This window comes from Cyclopterus lumpus, chromosome 14 (assembly GCF_009769545.1).
Source record: "Cyclopterus lumpus isolate fCycLum1 chromosome 14, fCycLum1.pri, whole genome shotgun sequence".
Taxonomy (NCBI): Eukaryota; Metazoa; Chordata; class Actinopteri; order Perciformes; family Cyclopteridae; genus Cyclopterus; species Cyclopterus lumpus.
Genome location: NC_046979.1, coordinates 21245991 through 21265010, shown reverse-complemented (window position 1 = coordinate 21265010; position 19020 = coordinate 21245991). Strand labels below are relative to the sequence as shown.

At 40.1% G+C, this 19020-nt stretch overlaps 2 protein-coding genes across 5 annotated transcripts in view; both read right to left on the bottom strand.

Annotated features, from left to right (window-relative positions):
- Positions 1-8021, bottom strand: part of cblb (Cbl proto-oncogene B, E3 ubiquitin protein ligase) — a 49158-nt gene extending 41137 nt beyond the window's left edge. Inside the window, exons 1-3 of one of the 3 annotated variants that reach the window (XM_034549757.1) lie at positions 7497-8021; positions 4849-5026; positions 3783-4033 (exon numbers count right to left, since the gene is read on the bottom strand). In XM_034549757.1, coding sequence (XP_034405648.1) covers positions 3783-4033; positions 4849-5016 — 419 coding nt within the window. In that variant the 5' untranslated portion in view covers positions 5017-5026; positions 7497-8021. The remainder of the gene's footprint in view (positions 1-3782; positions 4034-4848; positions 5027-7496) is intronic. The other 2 variants (XM_034549755.1, XM_034549754.1) reach the window with 2 other exon arrangements.
- A 7155-nt stretch (positions 8022-15176) lies between these two features.
- smfn (small fragment nuclease) lies at positions 15177-18530 on the bottom strand. Of its 2 annotated transcripts, none has more exons than XM_034550210.1 (7): positions 18263-18530; positions 17722-17805; positions 17568-17645; positions 16685-16796; positions 16484-16592; positions 16121-16174; positions 15177-15550 (listed from the first exon to the last, which is right to left on the bottom strand). In XM_034550210.1, exons 1-7 carry the CDS (start codon positions 18521-18523, stop codon positions 15430-15432), a joined length of 819 nt encoding a protein of 272 aa, XP_034406101.1. In that variant the 5' UTR covers positions 18524-18530; the 3' UTR covers positions 15177-15429. The 2 variants fall into 2 exon arrangements, with proteins under 2 accessions (XP_034406101.1, XP_034406103.1); XM_034550212.1 differs by lacking the exon at positions 18263-18530 and adding an exon at positions 18137-18226.
- Between the last annotated feature and the right edge of the window lie 490 nt (positions 18531-19020).

Genomic DNA, 19020 nt, shown 5'->3' with positions numbered 1-19020 from the left:
CGGCTCTCCAGATCAACAAGTTTGTTGTCCATGCTCGAATTTTGTTTCACCAGTTAGTAGCGTGTATTTCATCTCCAGGCAAGCTGATTCCAGGTCTACTATACGGGTTTATGCCTCGGCAATGCTTGATTGTTGGCTCTGCAGCTCGCGTATGACTTCAACTTTAAAGTCATTAAAGTCTTCCTTTATAGTTTTTTTGACATCTGTTCGAAATTCACCAAGGTCCAGTTTCACATCCTGTTTGAATCCTCTTAGCTCCTTAGACAGTTGTGTGAGGCCCTCCAGCAGCACATTTTGGTTAACTACGGTTGCTTCTTCACCTGCAGCTGATTCTAAGTCGTCTCTACCGCCGTCTTCCTGATTGCCGACTTCGGTAACAACCTTGTTTTCTTGTTTTTTATTCATTTTCTTGTCAGGCACTTCCTTTGACATCTCCCTCCTCTCATATTCAACTTAGTATAATATATAAGCAGCTTTATATTAATAGGAGGTATATTGAATAACCGACTCTGAGGAGCTCATCACCACACGTCCATCTTGTTGTAGCGCTTACTGGAAGTCCCTATGTGACCACTTTCAAGGAAACAGGGATTCAAAAATAAAAAATATTTATTTTAGAAACTTTATAGCCAATGGAGTCCAACTAAGCTCTGAAAACTAAGAAACACAAAGTCATGAGAGTCTGCAACTCTCTAAATATTGATCATCAACATGAGGTAAATTGAATGCCACTGTTAAAGTGACATGTTAAAAGAGAAGAATTTGTTCAAGTCTGCATGTAGTATGTGACGACAGTTTAAGCTGAGGGCACAACAACAGATAGGAAACCAATCAAAATAGAGAATTACAGTAAGCGGTTCTAAGCAAAGCCCACAACAGAACACATTTGACACTCGTAATGGAGCTGATCGCTACCTTTCCAGGTTTTATGGAAGATGTATTTTGGGTCCCAACAGTATATTGGCAACACCGTAAGCTTCTACAGCAGTGGCCAAAAGTTTAATAACACAAGGAATTTTATTGACAATTACATTAAGTTTATGCAAAGAGTTAATATTTGCAGTGTTGACGCTTCTTTTCCAAGACCTCTGTAATTCAACCCAAAATCACTTTTGCCTTAGGACAAGGTGCTCCATAATGCTGGAAAACTATTCTTGGATGGTTGGGAGAAGTTGCTCTCGGAGGATGTTTTGCTACCATTCTTTATTTATGTTAAAGCCATAATTCACCAGATGATTTTTGTTGAGTCCAGCAACACCAGTCCACAAAGTATGGAATAAAAGTAAATGCAATAAAGTCAACAATGACATTTAAATCCAGGAAAAGTCATACAAAATAGTTTTTGCCCGTAATGCAATAATGTGTCCATGTAATGCAACATTGACTGGATACGTTATTGCATTTGTAACTTTTTAATAAAAATGAGGAATATGGAATCCAAGTCCATAGTCATAAGTAAATACCGGTAAATGAAAATATGAAAAAGGTGTCAACAAGGGGTACTAAGGATCGCCTACATGGTTTGTACATGGTACATCTTTATTAAAGCAGGAGTAGTCATGGTAACAAGACTGGGTGTGTTACTTAACTTATTCTGCACTTCTCTCACTGCTAATCAAACAGAATTGAGTCCATCTATAAGGTCGGCTGACACATCCTGCATGACTCTTAACATCTAATGCAGGTCTGAAAGATGTCCAAACCTGAATTAGACATGTATGCCTACTTGTAACAATGCCTGTTTAAACCTGCCTAAAATGTCAGAGGCAGAAGCTAGTGTTGTGTTTTTAGATGGAGAGGAAGGGAGTTGCAGTTTGAAATATCATGATTACCAAACAAAAAATGCAAAATATAAGTGATTCATCTTTGACATTCAGTTTTGAAAAACAAAAAATCTCAAATCTATTATTTTTCTGTAAATGCTGCAGCGATGTGTAGTGTTTCCTGTTAACACTATCAACACGCATAGATGCATCAAAAACATGTGCTGGGTGACTATTTGAGAGCTCAACCAGAGAGGAAATATATGAACAGGATGTAAAGCGCATTGGGGATTTTCCCCCTGCACATGGTAACCAGAAAGAGCTCCTGAGAATCACTGGAGCCTTTCACACTCAAATGATCTTGAACTCTTCTCTTGCACAACCTGTTTAATAAATGATAGGAACAAAGAACTAAATAATTTTTCTTTTGGACAGTATCACTACAAGTTGAATCTTGCCAGAACATACACTGGTTTAAAGTGAGGCAGTCCACTTGCTTTGCTGTTTTGGAGCCATTGTTTTTAGTACTTAACTACAATACAAAACATTTGTACTACTTTGTAGTTCCCATTCAACCTGTCTCAATCTCCTTACATCTGCTGCTCTAGTCATTACCAAGTGATCAAATTGTGTTGAGGTCATTGTTAACAAGGAAATCATGCAAGCTCAAAGCAAATGCTGCTGTATTATACCCCAAAAATGGCAAAACTATATTTTGCTCGAGTTAATAATGGCAAACTTCGAGTCAGCAACTTGACTATCCTTAAACTACAGTAATGTCACATTTCTAGTATAATGCATCATAGGATAAAGCCTACTGTAAAAGCAACTGCAACATTTATTTTCTGCTGAATATGTTACTGCTTTCTATTCTCCCTCTAACTCTCCTCTCGTTCACTTCTCCATCTTGGCCTCCCACTCTCTATAATCTAAGTCAGTCAGGCTCATGTCTGTCACAGTGGGCTGATTTAAATAAAGATGACATGCCAGACAGTTACAGGCCACAAACCCAAATCGGATTTGTTTGATATGTCGCATCTAGCTAATTAGAACATGGACAGGACTGCTGGGTGTCCTTCCTGTAACCCTGGTGAAATGGGCAAACCTTTTATTTAAGATCACCATCATCACTGTCATCCCGGCACCTCTATCCTCACCCCATGTTGAGATCTCAACTCGTGGCTGAGATCATTGTACACTGTTTAATCAAGTTAATTTTGGAGTACACCAAAATTACAATTATTAGATGGCATTTAAGATGAGTAACTTGCAACTGAATTCAAATATAGTGAGCCCTAGAACAAAAAAGTAGTTAAGGTCTTTTGAGATATTGCTTCTGAAAACTATGTTTTATATTCACCAGAGTATTAGTTTCGATATTTAATGTGCTGGATATGAGTAAATTGTTACCATCTGTAAGGTCTGTAATGGTACACACCTAAAGTCCGAAGCTGAGCAAGAGACAAAATGTAGCATCATTTAGTTTTGCTGAAACTTCACTTCGCTTATTTCTTTTCTTGCCATTGTGACCATGATTGTCGACACAAGAAAATGGGAGCAGTGATGCCAGACACAACTCCCATCCTGTCTATTATTATATTAAATGACAGCTGAATAGAGGGCATCCTGCAGCATCTACTGCATGCTTCAACTACAGAATACTGCATACAGCCTTAAAACTAGGGGACGTGAACAAAGGGTATCATCAGAACAAGAACATTTAAGGCGTCACAGGACGATCACCACTACGAAGTCTGGAAGCTGTCCTGGCTTCCCATTGGTGGAACAAACACTCCATCGACATGACAGCTGAATCTCTACATATCTGCCTCCAGAAAATGAAAACTCACCTGTCCAGACCGCACCTTACATAAAGTCAAACTGAACAAATGTGAACGGTCAAACCAGGTGAAATCAGTTAGCCATGAGTACGGTCACCCTTTCGCATTGTCATCTCAAAAGCTCCTATTAAGTAAGACAGAAAAAATAATAAAAATCAAGATGAAAATGCCCTCTCACCTGTCCTGTGACTGCTCCTCATACATCCTTTCCTTTCCCTCTTTGAAGAGCCGGATGGCCCGTTTGGATTTCCTCATGAGGCTATCGATGTAGATTTTAAAGTACTCATTCTCACTGAGCTGTGTGAGTCTCTGATTCTCTTCATATTTGCCCAGTGTAAGCCGCAGGTGCTGGTAGGCGTCAGGTAATATATCCAGGATGTATGGTGGACTATTTTTCAGCTGAAGTCTGGGATTTTGGCAGAGGCGAACCTGCGGCAAAGAAATCCATTGATGACTGCTTGCTAGATGCTCCAACATTTAGTTGTGGATCACACGCCAAGTTTCTTATCCAGAATGCTGATTTGCACATTTTTGATGTGACCTCTTGAACATGAAGCTTTAACGCTCACAGGCAAACTTTAATATGTCCCTGAGGTCAGACAATTACTTCATTGTCGTTATTGCAAAGTTGACACGTCTCCATCTGGGTATTAACACTGGTCCGACAACTCACTAATGCTGTGGTCACACCAAAAGCGTTGCGAATATTCATAACACCACCCGTAGGCACACACAGCTCGGTGAATTCCCCAGACTCAGTCTGGAATACTGCGGCTTCCAATGCTTCTAGAGTAGCAGCAGCCACTTTGATTCAACAACGGCATGACGTCAGTGATGATGGGCGGCGCATCTCAACGAATGAGGCGAATTTTTAGCTTTGCTCTATTCGCATCACGCCATTCGTGTCATTCGCACCGCCCGGCGAAAATTCTCAGCATTCGCGTCTGTGCATTGACCTTGCATGGGATCTACTCGCGCGAAAGATTCGCAACGCTTTTGGTGTGAACGCATACTATGTTTCCAGTCCCCTCATTTAGATCTGGTTGAATGAACCAGTGATCTCCTGTTCTTGTTGGTCAGACACTCAGTTATCATAGCGTTTTATAAATGGGTAACATTAGAGGATGATTACACAATCAGAAAATGATCAGAGAGCACATGTGCACTCCATTAGCATTAGCTCCACCTCTACATGTACATACAAAGTGCCTACTACCATCTGGCAGACAGGCCTCCAAACTTACAACTTTATCCATGAGTTTCCAGGTTTTCTCCACAGTCCGCCGGTCGGCAACTGCTTGTTTCGGTGGCCCCACTGCATCCTGGATGGCATCAATGATGCCTAAAATCCGACCCTTACTTCGGTTCGGTCCTCGTCCTCCGGGGTTTCGGCCACTAAGAGCAGTTGCCATTTTCTATACACTGGCCAAGAAAATTAATTATACAGACGTTAAAATTGCCCTTTTTTCAGTTAGTACAAATAATCAGCTACAGTTGTCCTATTGTTTGTATCCCATTTATTAATAGATATTTTCTTTGCTGCATGTTGTTGTCAAATGTATTTCTGAGAACATTCCTCAACTTTTACATGAAACAAAAAAGGGCAGGACCTTTTTGGTTCATGTGCTCCATGGATGTGATACATATAATAACAGCACAGATGCTGATGTTATTACTTCAGATATCCAAAGGTCTCTTTGCCCAACAGGCCTCTTTGTGAAAGTGGTTCAAGGATCACGGGAGGTCTTTGAAGGTGTTCAGAGGGTCCTCAGTTCAGTGTTATGCTATTTACTAAAGATTATTATGTTCAGAGAATGTGCTTCTATGATTATTCTATGGCATTGTCCTTCACCTCCAGTGATGAAAGCCTTTACCATCAGAACTGGTTTCAAATGCTTATAGGAGCCGCTGGTGGGTTTCATTGTGTTGTGCTTTAGTCCGTTTAGTCCCAGACATTAGTTCATGCTGCTCTCTTACCTCGGGAGTGTTATTGTTGACTCATCATGCCATGTTGGTCCTTAGTCATGATTTAAATGCAAAATTAAAGAGTTACTCGATTACACGTTACACGCTTCTGATTACATTTTGTTGTAGCTTTGTGATTAGGCTCAGGTTAAGCTGCACTGGTTAACTATATGGCCATGTTGGAATCATGGTTAGGCTCAGGTTAAGCTGCACTGGTTAACTCTATAGCCATGTTGGGATCATGGTCAGGCTCAGGTTAAGCTGCACTGGTTAACTATATGGCCATGTTGGAATCATGGTTAGGCTCAGGTTAAGCTGCACTGGTTAACTATATGGCCATGTTGGGATCATGGTCAGGCTCAGGTTAAGCTGCACTGGTTAACTATATGACCATGTTGGGATCATGGTTAGGCTCAGGTTAAGCTGCACTGGTTAACTATATGGCCATGTTGGGATCATGGTTAGGCTCAGGTTAAGTTGCACTGGTTAACTCTATAGCCATGTTGGGATCATGGTTAGGCTCAGGTTAAGTTGCACTGGTTAACTATATGACCATGTTGGGATCATGGTTAGGCTCAGGTTAAGCTGCACTGGTTAACTATATGGCCATGTTGGGATCATGGTCAGGCTCAGGTTAAGCTGCACTGGTTAACTATATGACCATGTTGGGATCATGGTTAGGCTCAGGTTAAGCTGCACTGGTTAACTATATGGCCATGTTGGGATCATGGTTAGGCTCAGGTTAAGTTGCACTGGTTAACTATATGGCCATGTTGGGATCATGGTCAGGCTCAGGTTAAGCTGCACTGGTTAACTCTATGACCATGTTGGGATCATGGTTAGGCTCAGGTTAAGCTGCACTGGTTAACTATATGGCCATGTTGGAATCATGGTTAGGCTCAGGTTAAGTTGCACTGGTTAACTCTATGACCATGTTGGGATCATGGTTAGGCTCAGGTTAAGCTGCACTGGTTAACTATATGGCCATGTTGGGATCATGGTCAGGCTCAGGTTAAGCTGCACTGGTTAACTATATGACCATGTTGGGATCATGGTTAGGCTCAGGTTAAGCTGCACTGGTTAACTATATGGCCATGTTGGGATCATGGTTAGGCTCAGGTTAAGCTGCACTGGTTAACTATATGGCCATGTTGGGATCATGGTTAGGCTCAGGTTAAGTTGCACTGGTTAACTCTATAGCCATGTTGGGATCATGGTTAGGCTCAGGTTAAGTTGCACTGGTTAACTCTATGACCATGTTGGGATCATGGTTAGGCTCAGGTTAAGCTGCACTGGTTAACTATATGGCCATGTTGGGATCATGGTCAGGCTCAGGTTAAGCTGCACTGTTTAACTATATGACCATGTTGGGATCATGGTTAGGCTCAGGTTAAGCTGCACTGGTTAACTATATGGCCATGTTGGGATCATGGTCAGGCTCAGGTTAAGCTGCACTGGTTAACTATATGACCATGTTAGGATCATGGTTAGGCTCAGGTTAAGCTGCACTGGTTAACTATATGGCCATGTTGGGATCATGGTTAGGCTCAGGTTAAGTTGCACTGGTTAACTATATGGCCATGTTGGGATCATGGTCAGGCTCAGGTTAAGCTGCACTGGTTAACTATATGACCATGTTGGGATCATGGTTAGGCTCAGGTTAAGCTGCACTGGTTAACTCTATAGCCATGTTGGGGTCCTGTGCAGTCTGCGTGCTCGTGTTGACGACAACGTGGACATATTGCTGTTAGTAAGGCACCGTCCTCTAACTACCTCCTATTGTCTTCTGTGGGTTGCTTTTTTAAGAACAGCCAGAGTCCCTCACGCAACAAAAACAACAGATGTCTTTATCGCCATTGTGCGTTTTTAAACAGGAACACACATGAATCGATCATTAGCGAGAAAAAAACATGTCGCCCTAACTTACCAAACCACCAGGGATTGTCTGCTGGGATCCCGGCTGAACTCGGTCCACATCCAGCGAACAAAAATGAAGGAGTGTCCAAGTGACCAGAGGGAACGACAGGCAGCGAAACTATATATATATATATATACATATAATATATTATGTGAGTATATATATATATATATATATATGTTTATGTTTAATCCCGTGACTTGGCTCCAAAGTCTACAAATGGTACAGGCGTCTCGTGAAAGCTGTCGAAGGAGTTGGATTTAAACGCGAATCTGTGCTCTAATATGTTTTGTATAGCCACATCAGCGTTAAGTTAGATGTCATACAAAATAACTCATCCGGTGGCGCATTTCAAAATACAGTCTCCATATTCGAACAAAGTAATAAGACATTGAATTAGCGTTTTCGAGTTTTATCAAATTATGTCGTTCAATTACATTGATCATGTTCTAATCTACCGAGTATTGTCCTTTCCACCCAATATGGTACGTTTTTCTTCCTTTAATTTGAAAGAAGTGGGGTTACTTCCGGTAGTGTCCGTCTATCTTCTGTCTGGCTTGAAGCAGCTGTTCCAGCGGTAGGAGGGTCAATGGGAGTATGGAACAATATTTTCCAGTAACCAACCAATGCATTGACAGAAGCGCGAGACGGTCACTCATTGGTGCTCTGCAAGGATGTCACTTATGTCAAGTTTGACAGACTCGGAGAGAACAGCGACCACCGGTCTCGACCCTTAAGATAAAAGGCCTTTTGATTCCCCACACCGGACACAGCTAGCAGCTTACAGGTGATGCTATTGTAGGTTCCCTAAAACAACATGGTCCTGCATGTTCCGTTAGCTTTATAGTGATTTACAAATAGGTTTCCTTCTGTTCATTGTGTTTTTGTATTATGACTACAAAAGCACATTTGGAAAGTCCGGCCTAATAGCATGAGTCTACATCTTCCGTCGCAAACTAAAAACACATCTTTTTCGACTATATCTTGAATAGGGAAGGTAGCGCCGTAGTAGCACTTTAGTAGCACTTAAATGGCTCTTACCGATAGCACTTTGTAGTTTAACTTTATTGAAGAAATTGTACTTGCTTGATTCTTGTTGTTCTGAGTTTGGACTCATGGTTTAATGCACTTATTGTAAGTCGCTTTGGATAAAAGCGTCAGCTAAATGACATGTAATGTAATATAATGTAATAATGTGGATAAACCACTGAACAGATGAAAGGAAAAACAGTGAAAGGTAATTTGTTATAATCAAAATAGTATTTATCTTGATAATTATGTTTACAACATCTCGGCCTTCACATATGCACGTGTATGCTAATTTAATGTGAACATTCACCAACAAATTTTCAAGTTTCTTTATTGTAAAAATGTTCTATATCCTCAGCAAGAAGCAGTCTCTGGCAATGAAAAGCTTAGAAAAAAGCTTAGATCGCAGGCAACAATGTTAATGAAAAGAAAATTCCATAAGTAAATAAGAAAATTAATATAAAATAAACGTATACAAAATGTGTGAGAAAGTGTACAGTAATTTCAAAGTAAATACAATAATTGTAAACCGGAATGTGATCGATGTAGGCCTGTTTTATTAAAATCAGAAGTCATACATTAAAGGCATATATAGGCTACAGAGATGTAAACAGGTTGAGAGAGTAAGTTAAAGTAGTTAAAGATAAAGTGACACTAACATTTTTATCAAAGGGATTTGCTCAAGAACTCAGCAAAAGGGTTCCCTCGGGTGAAGCTGTTCCTGTGCCTGGTGGTGCCAGCTTGTAGCAGGCAGAGGCGCCGCAACGGAACAGGCAACCCAGGCAATTGCCTAGGGCCCCGAGCTGAAGGGGGCCCCGAGGGACGGCTGACGTCAATGACAAAATAATGGAACCGCTTTAGACGCTGCAATGACAACGCATCGGAAATGCCCCCACATGGCCCTTTCCGAGTTGTCACTGGCTAGTTGCTAGTAGGGGGCCCCGACAGACGGCTGATATCGCTCCATATCAGCGACACAACTTGAAACCCCCGTAGAAACTGCAATGACACGTCGGGAATTTCCCTAATGGGGCCACCTTACTAGCCGGCATCGACGTGCGGTCAAACACAAACAAACTAAATGAAAAAATGAAGCGAACATATCACTCTGGGCACACGAAACGAAAAAAAAAAACAAGAAGAGGATGAAAAGAAAAAACGTGACAGTGGCAAGTGGGAATGTGGAAGCTATGTGTGTTACATTATGAACAAGTAGTGCTGCCAGCCAGCCTGCCACTTTATCCCAAACATCATCCACCAGGCACCAAATAAGTTTACTGCACCTTGAGCCCGGGTGCAAATCAAAACATTTAACAACAAATAAGCTTCATACGAACACTGATCACAAACAAATATAGCCATCAAATTAAACAGCAGAACCTGGGCTACAAGAATATATAAGCTCCAAACACTAACTAAATGAATGACCAAATATCAAAATTCATATCGCAAAATTTCGGCAACCGATTGGTGCGTTTTGGTGGCTAACGCTACGTAGCATTATGCTACACAATGAAACAGCGTTGCATAAGAGAGCAGACACTCCGCAGATTCCGTGTAAAGTGAATTCAGCCATTTTCTTCTAAACACATTCATAGCCACACAATAAGTTAGTCCTTTGCTGCCAACGCCAATGATATTTTCTCCCAGAATAAAGCATTTGTTGTCAAATGTTAAAACTGATACCAGCATCAAATCAATTCTGCTGTCAGTTCAGTCTGTCTAAACTGGTGCTAATTTGTATTTGGAATTATGTTTTTGCCCCATGGTCCTTCTTGCCTAGGGCCCCCAGGGGGTCTAGAGACGCCCCTGGTAGCTGGATGGTTGGGGTCTCTGATGATCCTGTTGGCCACCCAGCTGTACAGGTCTCCATGTGCAGAGCTCCGTTCTGGAGATATCTGAAGAGCCTTACAGTCGAGTGTGGTGCCAGACAGGTGGTGATGCAGCCGGACGGGTTATTCTCCAATTAGTCTTCCTGTATAACTGTATATCACACACTCTTTCAGTTAAATAAATGTGCCCCCCACATTTGTGTATATATCCGAATTCCACTTAATTTAAGGTAATTGTATTCTCGTTTCCCATTGCATCCTAAAGTATAGTCTGTTTATGCTTTTATTTTGAATGCAAACTGGCCTAACTTCCGGTGTGTTACTTGCTTGAAGCTAGTGGCTTGACGCAAACACAGAGGAGGAAGAGCAGAAAGGCCGCTCCCAAAGAAATATGCACAACTCTTCTCCCTCTGAAAAAACGAGCAGTGTTGTACCGGAAATGACTCACGATGCAGCGTGGGAGTACCATAACTGAGTATAAAGGCAATAAGTTCATAGTTACAGAGAAATAAGCATAATAAACCAGAAAGAATGTTGAGGGATAGCCAGACATTTATAATATCAAACATATGAAAAACTACTGTAAAGTGATTCATCTAAATAAGTCACAGGAAACAAAAAATAATAATAAAGGTTTCCTCATCTGTGTCTGAAAGTAATGTTTCAATGTGACAACACATACATGCATGTGGATTAGCTTTACTTTCACTATTGTTTTTATTTAGAAATGTTACTTCATTTATTTCTGAATTTAGATGTTAAGTTGAATTTAGATTTAGAAATGTGTTATACAGCAAATGTCCATCACACAGGAGAATATGGTCTAAATGCTAATGTATGAAAGTATCATTCAACAAACTGAGTGTCAATCAATAATGTTAATAAAACACAAAAGGATTGAATTAAGACTGTTTATGTACCTATTTTTACAGTAATATAATAGTGACTGAGAAGAAAGCTAAACTTGCCTTTTTTGTTCAGTAATTTGTTGGTATGGTAATCTTGACTTTTAATTTAGTTTGCAAGATAAGAGACAATACATAAACAGAACATCAAGAGGACGACAAAGCAGTGAATACAGGACATATACCATTATGTAGTCAGCAACTTACTTGTGCATGTGTGTGTGTGTGTGCGTGCACTCTGTCGTATGTGAATGCTATCGTATGTGAAAGGAGAGGAAAGAAAATAAGAAAGTAAATAAAAGAGAAAATACCATAAATTACAAAAATAATAACAAATAAAAAATTAACACTGTAACAATAACATCAATATTAATAAAGTCAGGGACAGCTAAGGACGACCAGGACAGCAGGATCAGTCGTGTTATTGTTTAGTTTTGTAGTTGTTGACAATGTTATTTATTGTATTTAAGGGTTTCCGTGTTCAAACATGTGCAGTTTCCCCACTTTGAAGATCACTCGTGCCACCAGTTTGGTTAGCACGAGCATTAGCGTTACGTCACAGGAATCCGTAGCACGTTTATGTGTGCCGATAGTTAATTGTTTGTGTTTGTTTATGGTTGATTGTCCGGTGACTGTTTCTATCTGTTTGCTAATCACATGTTGGTGGAAGCAGTAAATGGTGACTACAAAAGTACATCCTGGTCTTTGGTCACTAATTATGAAGTGGAAATAGATCATATTAATAATGAATAGATTGCCTGGTGTTAAGTTGACGGCATGTTTAGATTAAAGAGAATGGCACTGGTGCTTTATTACTCAAGCTGTCATGGGTGCTTTGCTTGTTGGATTAACTTGTATATTGAGTACTTGTTTTTTCTTCTTCTGTGTTCTTCACAGAGAAGTTGTTGGTCATAGGGATTGAATATTTTAACTGGATTCCACCAGTTAAAATATTCGGGTAGATGCATCAATCCCTCTCAAGTGGTGAAACTGCACATGTTTGAAAACGGAGACTTGATAGAAAAAACACAAGACCAGAAAACTGGAAAATGTGGATAACCAGGAGTAAATCTGGGAGCTTTTAGCTGGAATAGCAAGAGCAATAAACCGGAATCCTGGGAAAAGAAGACAATCAAGTAAAGATATAAAGCATCAAAGTAGTACTTACCTTCTGTAATCAACCTACAGGTCGAATTTAAACATGACGAATCAAGCTACTGGCAAATCAGTCGAGCAACTCCAGGTGGAGCAAACTACAGCATTACCAGGACCTATAAGGACATACATACTGGGCCTGGTAGTCTGAATGCAGAAGAGCTGATGTGATCCTGATGTTATGACGTAGAGAATCAATGAACAATGTTAACATCTTTGTAATTACACTATTGCTTAAAATACAACATGAATATAAAGCAAGCTAATTCTTTACAATAGGTTGTCATGACATTGTTTTGTGCAAAAAGTGTGTGTGTGTGTCGGCAGGATCTCAGTAGACATAACGTATGAAGTCCACATTGTGTGTTTATGATGGCTGTGAACACTGGTCTAGGCTACCTGTCTCCTATCTAAGATACTCGAGAAAGTAGTCACAAATCAGTTTTTTGACTTTCTACATCATAATAGTTTATTTGAGTCAGTCAGGATTTAGAAACCACCACAGCACTGGTGAACATTACAAATTACCTAATTGCATCAGATAAAGGACTCATCTCCGTACTGGTATTATTAGACCTTAGTGCTGCGTTCAACAACATTGATCATGACATCCTATTACAGAGACTGGATCAGTCGATTGGCATTTCAGGTACCGCACTAAGTTGGTTTAAATCATATTTATCAGATCGATCTCAATTTGTAAACGATAAAGCCTCAATGACCACCAACGTTAATCACGGAGTTCCACAAGGTTCTGTGCTTTGACCAATTTTATATATGCTTCCTTATAAACTTGCATTGTTATGCAGATGATACTCAATTATATCTATCAATCAAGCCAGAAGAGACCAACCAGCTCTCTAAAATTCAAGAATGTCGTAAAGACATAAAAACATGGATGACCTGCAACTTCCTGATGTTAAACTCAGACAAAACTGAAGTTATTTTACTGGGCCCTGAACACCTCAGAGATCAATTATCTGGTGATGTGGTTTCTGTAGATGGCATTGCCCTGGCATCCAACACCACTGTAAAGAATCTAGGCGTTATCTTTGACCGAGATTTGTCCTTTAACTCCCATGTTAAGCAAATCTCAAGGATTGCATTTTTTCATCTACGTAACATTTCAAAAATCAGGCATATCTTGTCTCAAAAAGATGCAGAAAAGCTGGTTCACGCGTTTGTTACTTCCAGACTAGATTACTGCAACTCCTCATTATCAGGCTGCTCTAATAAGTCTCTTAAATCCCTCCAGTTGATCCAGAATGCTGCAGCTCGTATACTCACAAAAACTAAGAAAAGAGATCACATTACTCCTGTATTAGCTGCTCTGCACTGGCTCCCTGTAAAATCAAGAATCACATTTAAAATTCTTCTCCTCACCTACAAAGCCTTGATTGGTGATGCACCATCATAACTTAAGGAGCTTGTAGTATCATATTGCCCCACTAGTGAGCTGTGCTCACTAAATGCGGGGCTACTTGTGGTTCCTAGAGTCCTAAAAAGTAGGATGGGAGCCAGAGCCTTCAGTTATCAAGCTCCTCTTTTATGGAACCAGCTTCCACTTTCAGTCCGGGAGGCAGACACAGTCACCTCATTTAAGAATAGACTTAAGACTTTCCTCTTTAATAGTGCTTATAGTTAGGGCTGAATCAGGTTTGCCCTGGTCCAGCCCCTTGATATGCTGCTATATTTCTCGCATCACAGGTAAATGGATCGTGGTTTTATCTGGATTGCCAATACCATTGCCGCTTTTATTTTCATTATATATATATATATATATATATATATATATATGTTATTTTTGGTCGTGCCTACTACTCATATGAATCATTTCTGTCATACTACTTTACTAATGCATTATAACTAACACTTTCTATTATAACTATAATGTTGTTAATTCTGTACATATGACATTTATTGTACTTCTGTTTATCCTCTTGATCTCCCGAAGTTTCTTCCCTTTTTTCTCCCAGTGGAAGGTTTTCCTGATCTGATGTGAGGTCCCGACACAGAGGATGTCGTATGTGTACAGATTGTAAAGCCCTCTGAGGATCATTTGTAATCTTGGGCAACACAAAATAAATTGAGCTAGGTTTTCTGTTTCTTGCAGTTTTGACTTGATTAAAGACCCTGCAAAACTGACTGCCTGATTGCTGTGCTGCCACTATTTTCCATGTTCTCCATACACACCTGTTACAGCTTCCGAAAGCCGTTTCAGGCCGAGAATAGCTGAAAGGTATTTTGTAGAAGAAAACAGTTTACATGATTTTCTTCAAGAAAATGCCTCAGAAAATCAGATTTCATTCAAACTGAATGCTTTCATCACTTTACTGCTTAGGGCTGTGTGTTCACCTTTTAGGCTCCCAACAGACATCTCAGGCAAAGAATAGCTCAAAGGTGGATTTTGTGAAAAAATACATTGCTTCCATGATTTGATTAAAAGAAAGCTTTCAGAACAGCAGATTTTCCATCCATCCATCCATTTTCAATACCGCTTATCCTCATTAGGGTCGCGGGGGCGCTGGAGCCTATCCCAGCTGACATAGGGCGAAGGCAGGGGACACCCTGGACAGGCCGCCAGTCCATCGAGGGCACATGTAGGGACATACAACCATTCACTCTCACATTCACACCTATGGGACATTTAGAGATCAATTAACCTGCAGCATGTCTTTGGACTGTGGGAGGAAGCCGGAGAGCCCGGAGAGAACCCACGCTGCCACGGGGAGAACATGCAAACTCCACACAGAAGGACCGCTCGCAGATTTTCCAGTTTCATGTAATTTTAATGAAAACCTGATGCATTCACAACTTCTATATATGAATCTTGCTTCCCTTGATGAAACTTCTTCATTTAACTCAAGGCTAATACTTTAACAAAGGATCATTGGGCAGCTAAATATAAATTAAAATTAATCAATGAAAACGAGCACATAAATTGAATTGATTGGGAAAACTGCTTTCTTGAAGAAATAAGGGAACACAACAGTGAAGGTTCCATAGCCTCCTTCAAAAGTGTTAACTGTTACTGCTGCCTTGGTTTTCCACAAACTTGGGCTTCTTCTCATCTGAGGCCTTGAAGACGTTGGCTCTGTAGTACTGCAGCTCTTTAATGCTCTCCAGGATGTCATCCAAGGCTCTGAGGAGGAAACCACAGTTTGACGATTTTTATTTAATTATTTATATTCCTTTGAACCTTATAAGTAAGCTGAAAGGATCCTTTTGATACATTGGAACTTATTTTCGCAAGTTTTGATACCAGATATGTTCTTTATCCTTACCAGCTTAATTGCTGAAATCTTATAGCATGACAATATCACTACAAACAAGTCAGCTGAGACAAGAAACACAACTGTACAGGTCTTAAACAAAGCCCCAGTATATTTCAACTGATATTAAAGAGGGAAAAAAGTTGCACGAGAAAAATGTATCACATTTTTACAGACCTCCTGCTTCAACTTTTAACTCTACTTTCATTTTGACCTTCAAAAAAAATGGTTGAGATTATCTGGATAAACTGCTGTTTTGCTTCCAACCTCTCCGATTATCCTGACTGATTGTGTTTGTCCTGTCTGACTTTGTTGTAGTGAAGTGTTCAAAGATCTCAGCAATCACTTTGAGTAGTTTTTCATAATTGACAGCAACAAAGGCCAAAGGTGCAAAAGTAAAACCGTAGTAGAAAAAAAACCCACAATATTTTATTGTTTACCTGTGGGCTGCTTTCTTGTGAGGCACCATTTTGTATTCCTCTGGAAACCACCGTCTGTAAGCATTCATAGAACAAAAAAAGAGCCCACATTTACCTTAAATATAGTCACATTGAATGAGGGTACTATCCAAAATTTCTTCTAATGCACTGAGACACAATCAAAGTTACAAAAGCTACTCAGCACTGAAATATTAAAACTAGGCCTTTGACTTGCAAACTAATGAATGGAAGATCATTTGTGGGGGTTGCGTTAATAACAAGGCTTTAATGAGATGAGCTGTACTTGAGAAAATGGTGAAAGACTAATGTGAAAAATATACAAATCCTTATGCAATTTTGGGAAACAGCCACACAAATACTGACCTGCAAAGCTCCTTAATGGTGCTAACATCAACGATTCTGTAGTGAAGGTGACACATAAACTGTGGCATGTACTTGTCCAGGAACCTCTTGTCCGCATGCACAGAGTTACCTGTAGGAAGGGGCATCATAGGACATCACTGTAGGAGCAATCATAGTTGAGTAAAATCACAATTCTGCAGCTAATGCTAAAAAGTAACTCACCGGCAAGGGGACACTGTCCAGGTGGGGTGTGCTGTCTAACGAAGGACAGGAACTCATACTCCGCTTGTTCCAGGGTGATTTTACTGTCCTTTACAGCCTGTGTAAGTCCTGACTGAGACAAACACACATTACACACATACATCACTTAAGATTTTTAACAGATACAGTCTATAAAACACTTGCTAGAAATCTTCTTGTCTGCCTTTCTGGCTCACTGGTAGCATAGCTTGGTGCATTACCATAACCTGTGAATCATTAGAATAGTTTGAACACATTGGTAGGAATATATGTATTCCGCGGTTCCATGAGGGGAGATTGATGTGTACAAATATTGTCAGTTCATTATGAAACTGACGGTCTCGAAAATTAATAGGAAACACTCAAGGCTATAACATGGCAATGACAACTCACAAATTATTAGATTCAACTGAGAAACTATTGGAGCGGCGAGGAATAAATGAGTTTGAGAGAGGATCTAAAAAAAAAAAAAAAGAAAATACACCTCCCAACACAGCATACCTTGTTTTTTAAAAATCCATACAAACAACACTTGTAAAAATTATAGATTTACTGGGTCATACATTTTATTTATTGCGCTATCTAGTGGCTAAACCTTCTTTGCCATCTACTCATTGCATGCTCAAGTGGTTTCCAGACCCATGTTACACTGTCAACATGAATAAGCTGGCACAGAAGGTGGATGGATAAACGAGTCCTTTGGACAGTGAAAGCAAAAATAATGGTTTCCTGGCAGTTGTCACAGGCAGAATACTTTGTTATCAAAAGTGCGAAATGGGTACCATTTGCAACCCAGAGTTCTGTGCAAAAATAATGATTTTTACATTGTTATTCTTCCAAGCCTATGACCACAAAGAAGGCTTACCTTTCCATGATGCTCTTTACACCACTCTGACATCCCTTCCAGCAGCTCGTTTGGCTGGTTAATGATCAAGTTGGGACCCTGCCGATGGATAACATGAGTTTCATTAACATGACAGGCAGAAGCCACAGTCTAATTGTGTTCATGTTTATATTACCTCAGCCAACATGTTCAGGTCAGAGTCTGTGATAATGCAGGCCATCTCAATGATCTGGTCCTTCTCAATGTCCAGACCTGTCATCTAAAAAACACACTAAGACTTAGTTCTCAAAGATAGATCTGTAACATGCGTCTGGTCCTCAACAGCAGCATCTCTTTGCTTCTCATTTCCTTTTTAAATAGCAACTGGCAGAGATCTTTAGAATAATTGTAACTCAATATAATTGTAACTCAATATAATTGCTACAATGTCATGTAACGTTACCGTTAGCATGAGCTGCAAAGGACGGCAAGACGCTAATTCAAAACTCATTTGCCAGCTCAACGTATCTTACCGGCGGTAGTTACACGTGAGGGCTTTCCCTTACGGTATCCATTAGTTAGTCCCCAGGTGACGTAACACTGATACTCACCAGCATCATCTGGTCTACAGCTGGTTAGCTTGGTGTGCTACGTGTTGTTAGCTTATGTTAGCAAACTTACCAACACAGCATTTAGGTTACCTACACAGATACTAGCCGTTTAGCCCTAGAACTTGCCTCGAGGTCCACCCAAACCATCCTCTGAGACATCGCGGTGGACGACATGATTATTTGTCTGGACACCTGAACGTCAGCTCTTGAACCGAGTCTGGAAGTGAATGGTTTTATTTCACGGCTAAACGCTACACTTTGGGAAAAACGGCCACTGCAGTGTGAGTGAAAGGCCGCCTTGCTGTGCCGAAGGGAACGCTGTGTCCGTCTGCAGAGAACTTCCAAAATAATAAGAGCCCATGCCGAAGTTTGCGAACACGCTGGCATCCTGGGCCGGCTTCCGATCTGAACTGTCGTAAATAACGCCCATCAGAAAGGTTATGGACAGAGACAGGCTGCGGTCGAACAGTAAAATAAATGATGTCTAATTCTAACCATTTTTTCTTGACATCAATGATAAAACGGCATGAGGTTAAGAGAAGATGTTAAGATAATTCAAAAGGATTTAGGAAAAGATAACCATGGTACTCAAAGAATCCGACTGGACTGAGCTACATGTGATGCAGCGGATATTACTGTGCTGTCTGTCTGTAGTGACACTTATGCCAGTGCAAAAAAGAATAGTAATAAGCTCGAGGTCAATATAGTAAAACATAATTTTAATTTAAATATAAAAAGTAACATTTAGTAACATAATATTAAAAACAAAAGTAAATACATAAAGTGTTCAAGAAGTAATAATAACCTAATATTAATTAAGTAATAGTGTGCTTGATATTGTGGGTAATATTAGCAACGATATTAAAAGTAATAAAACATGATAT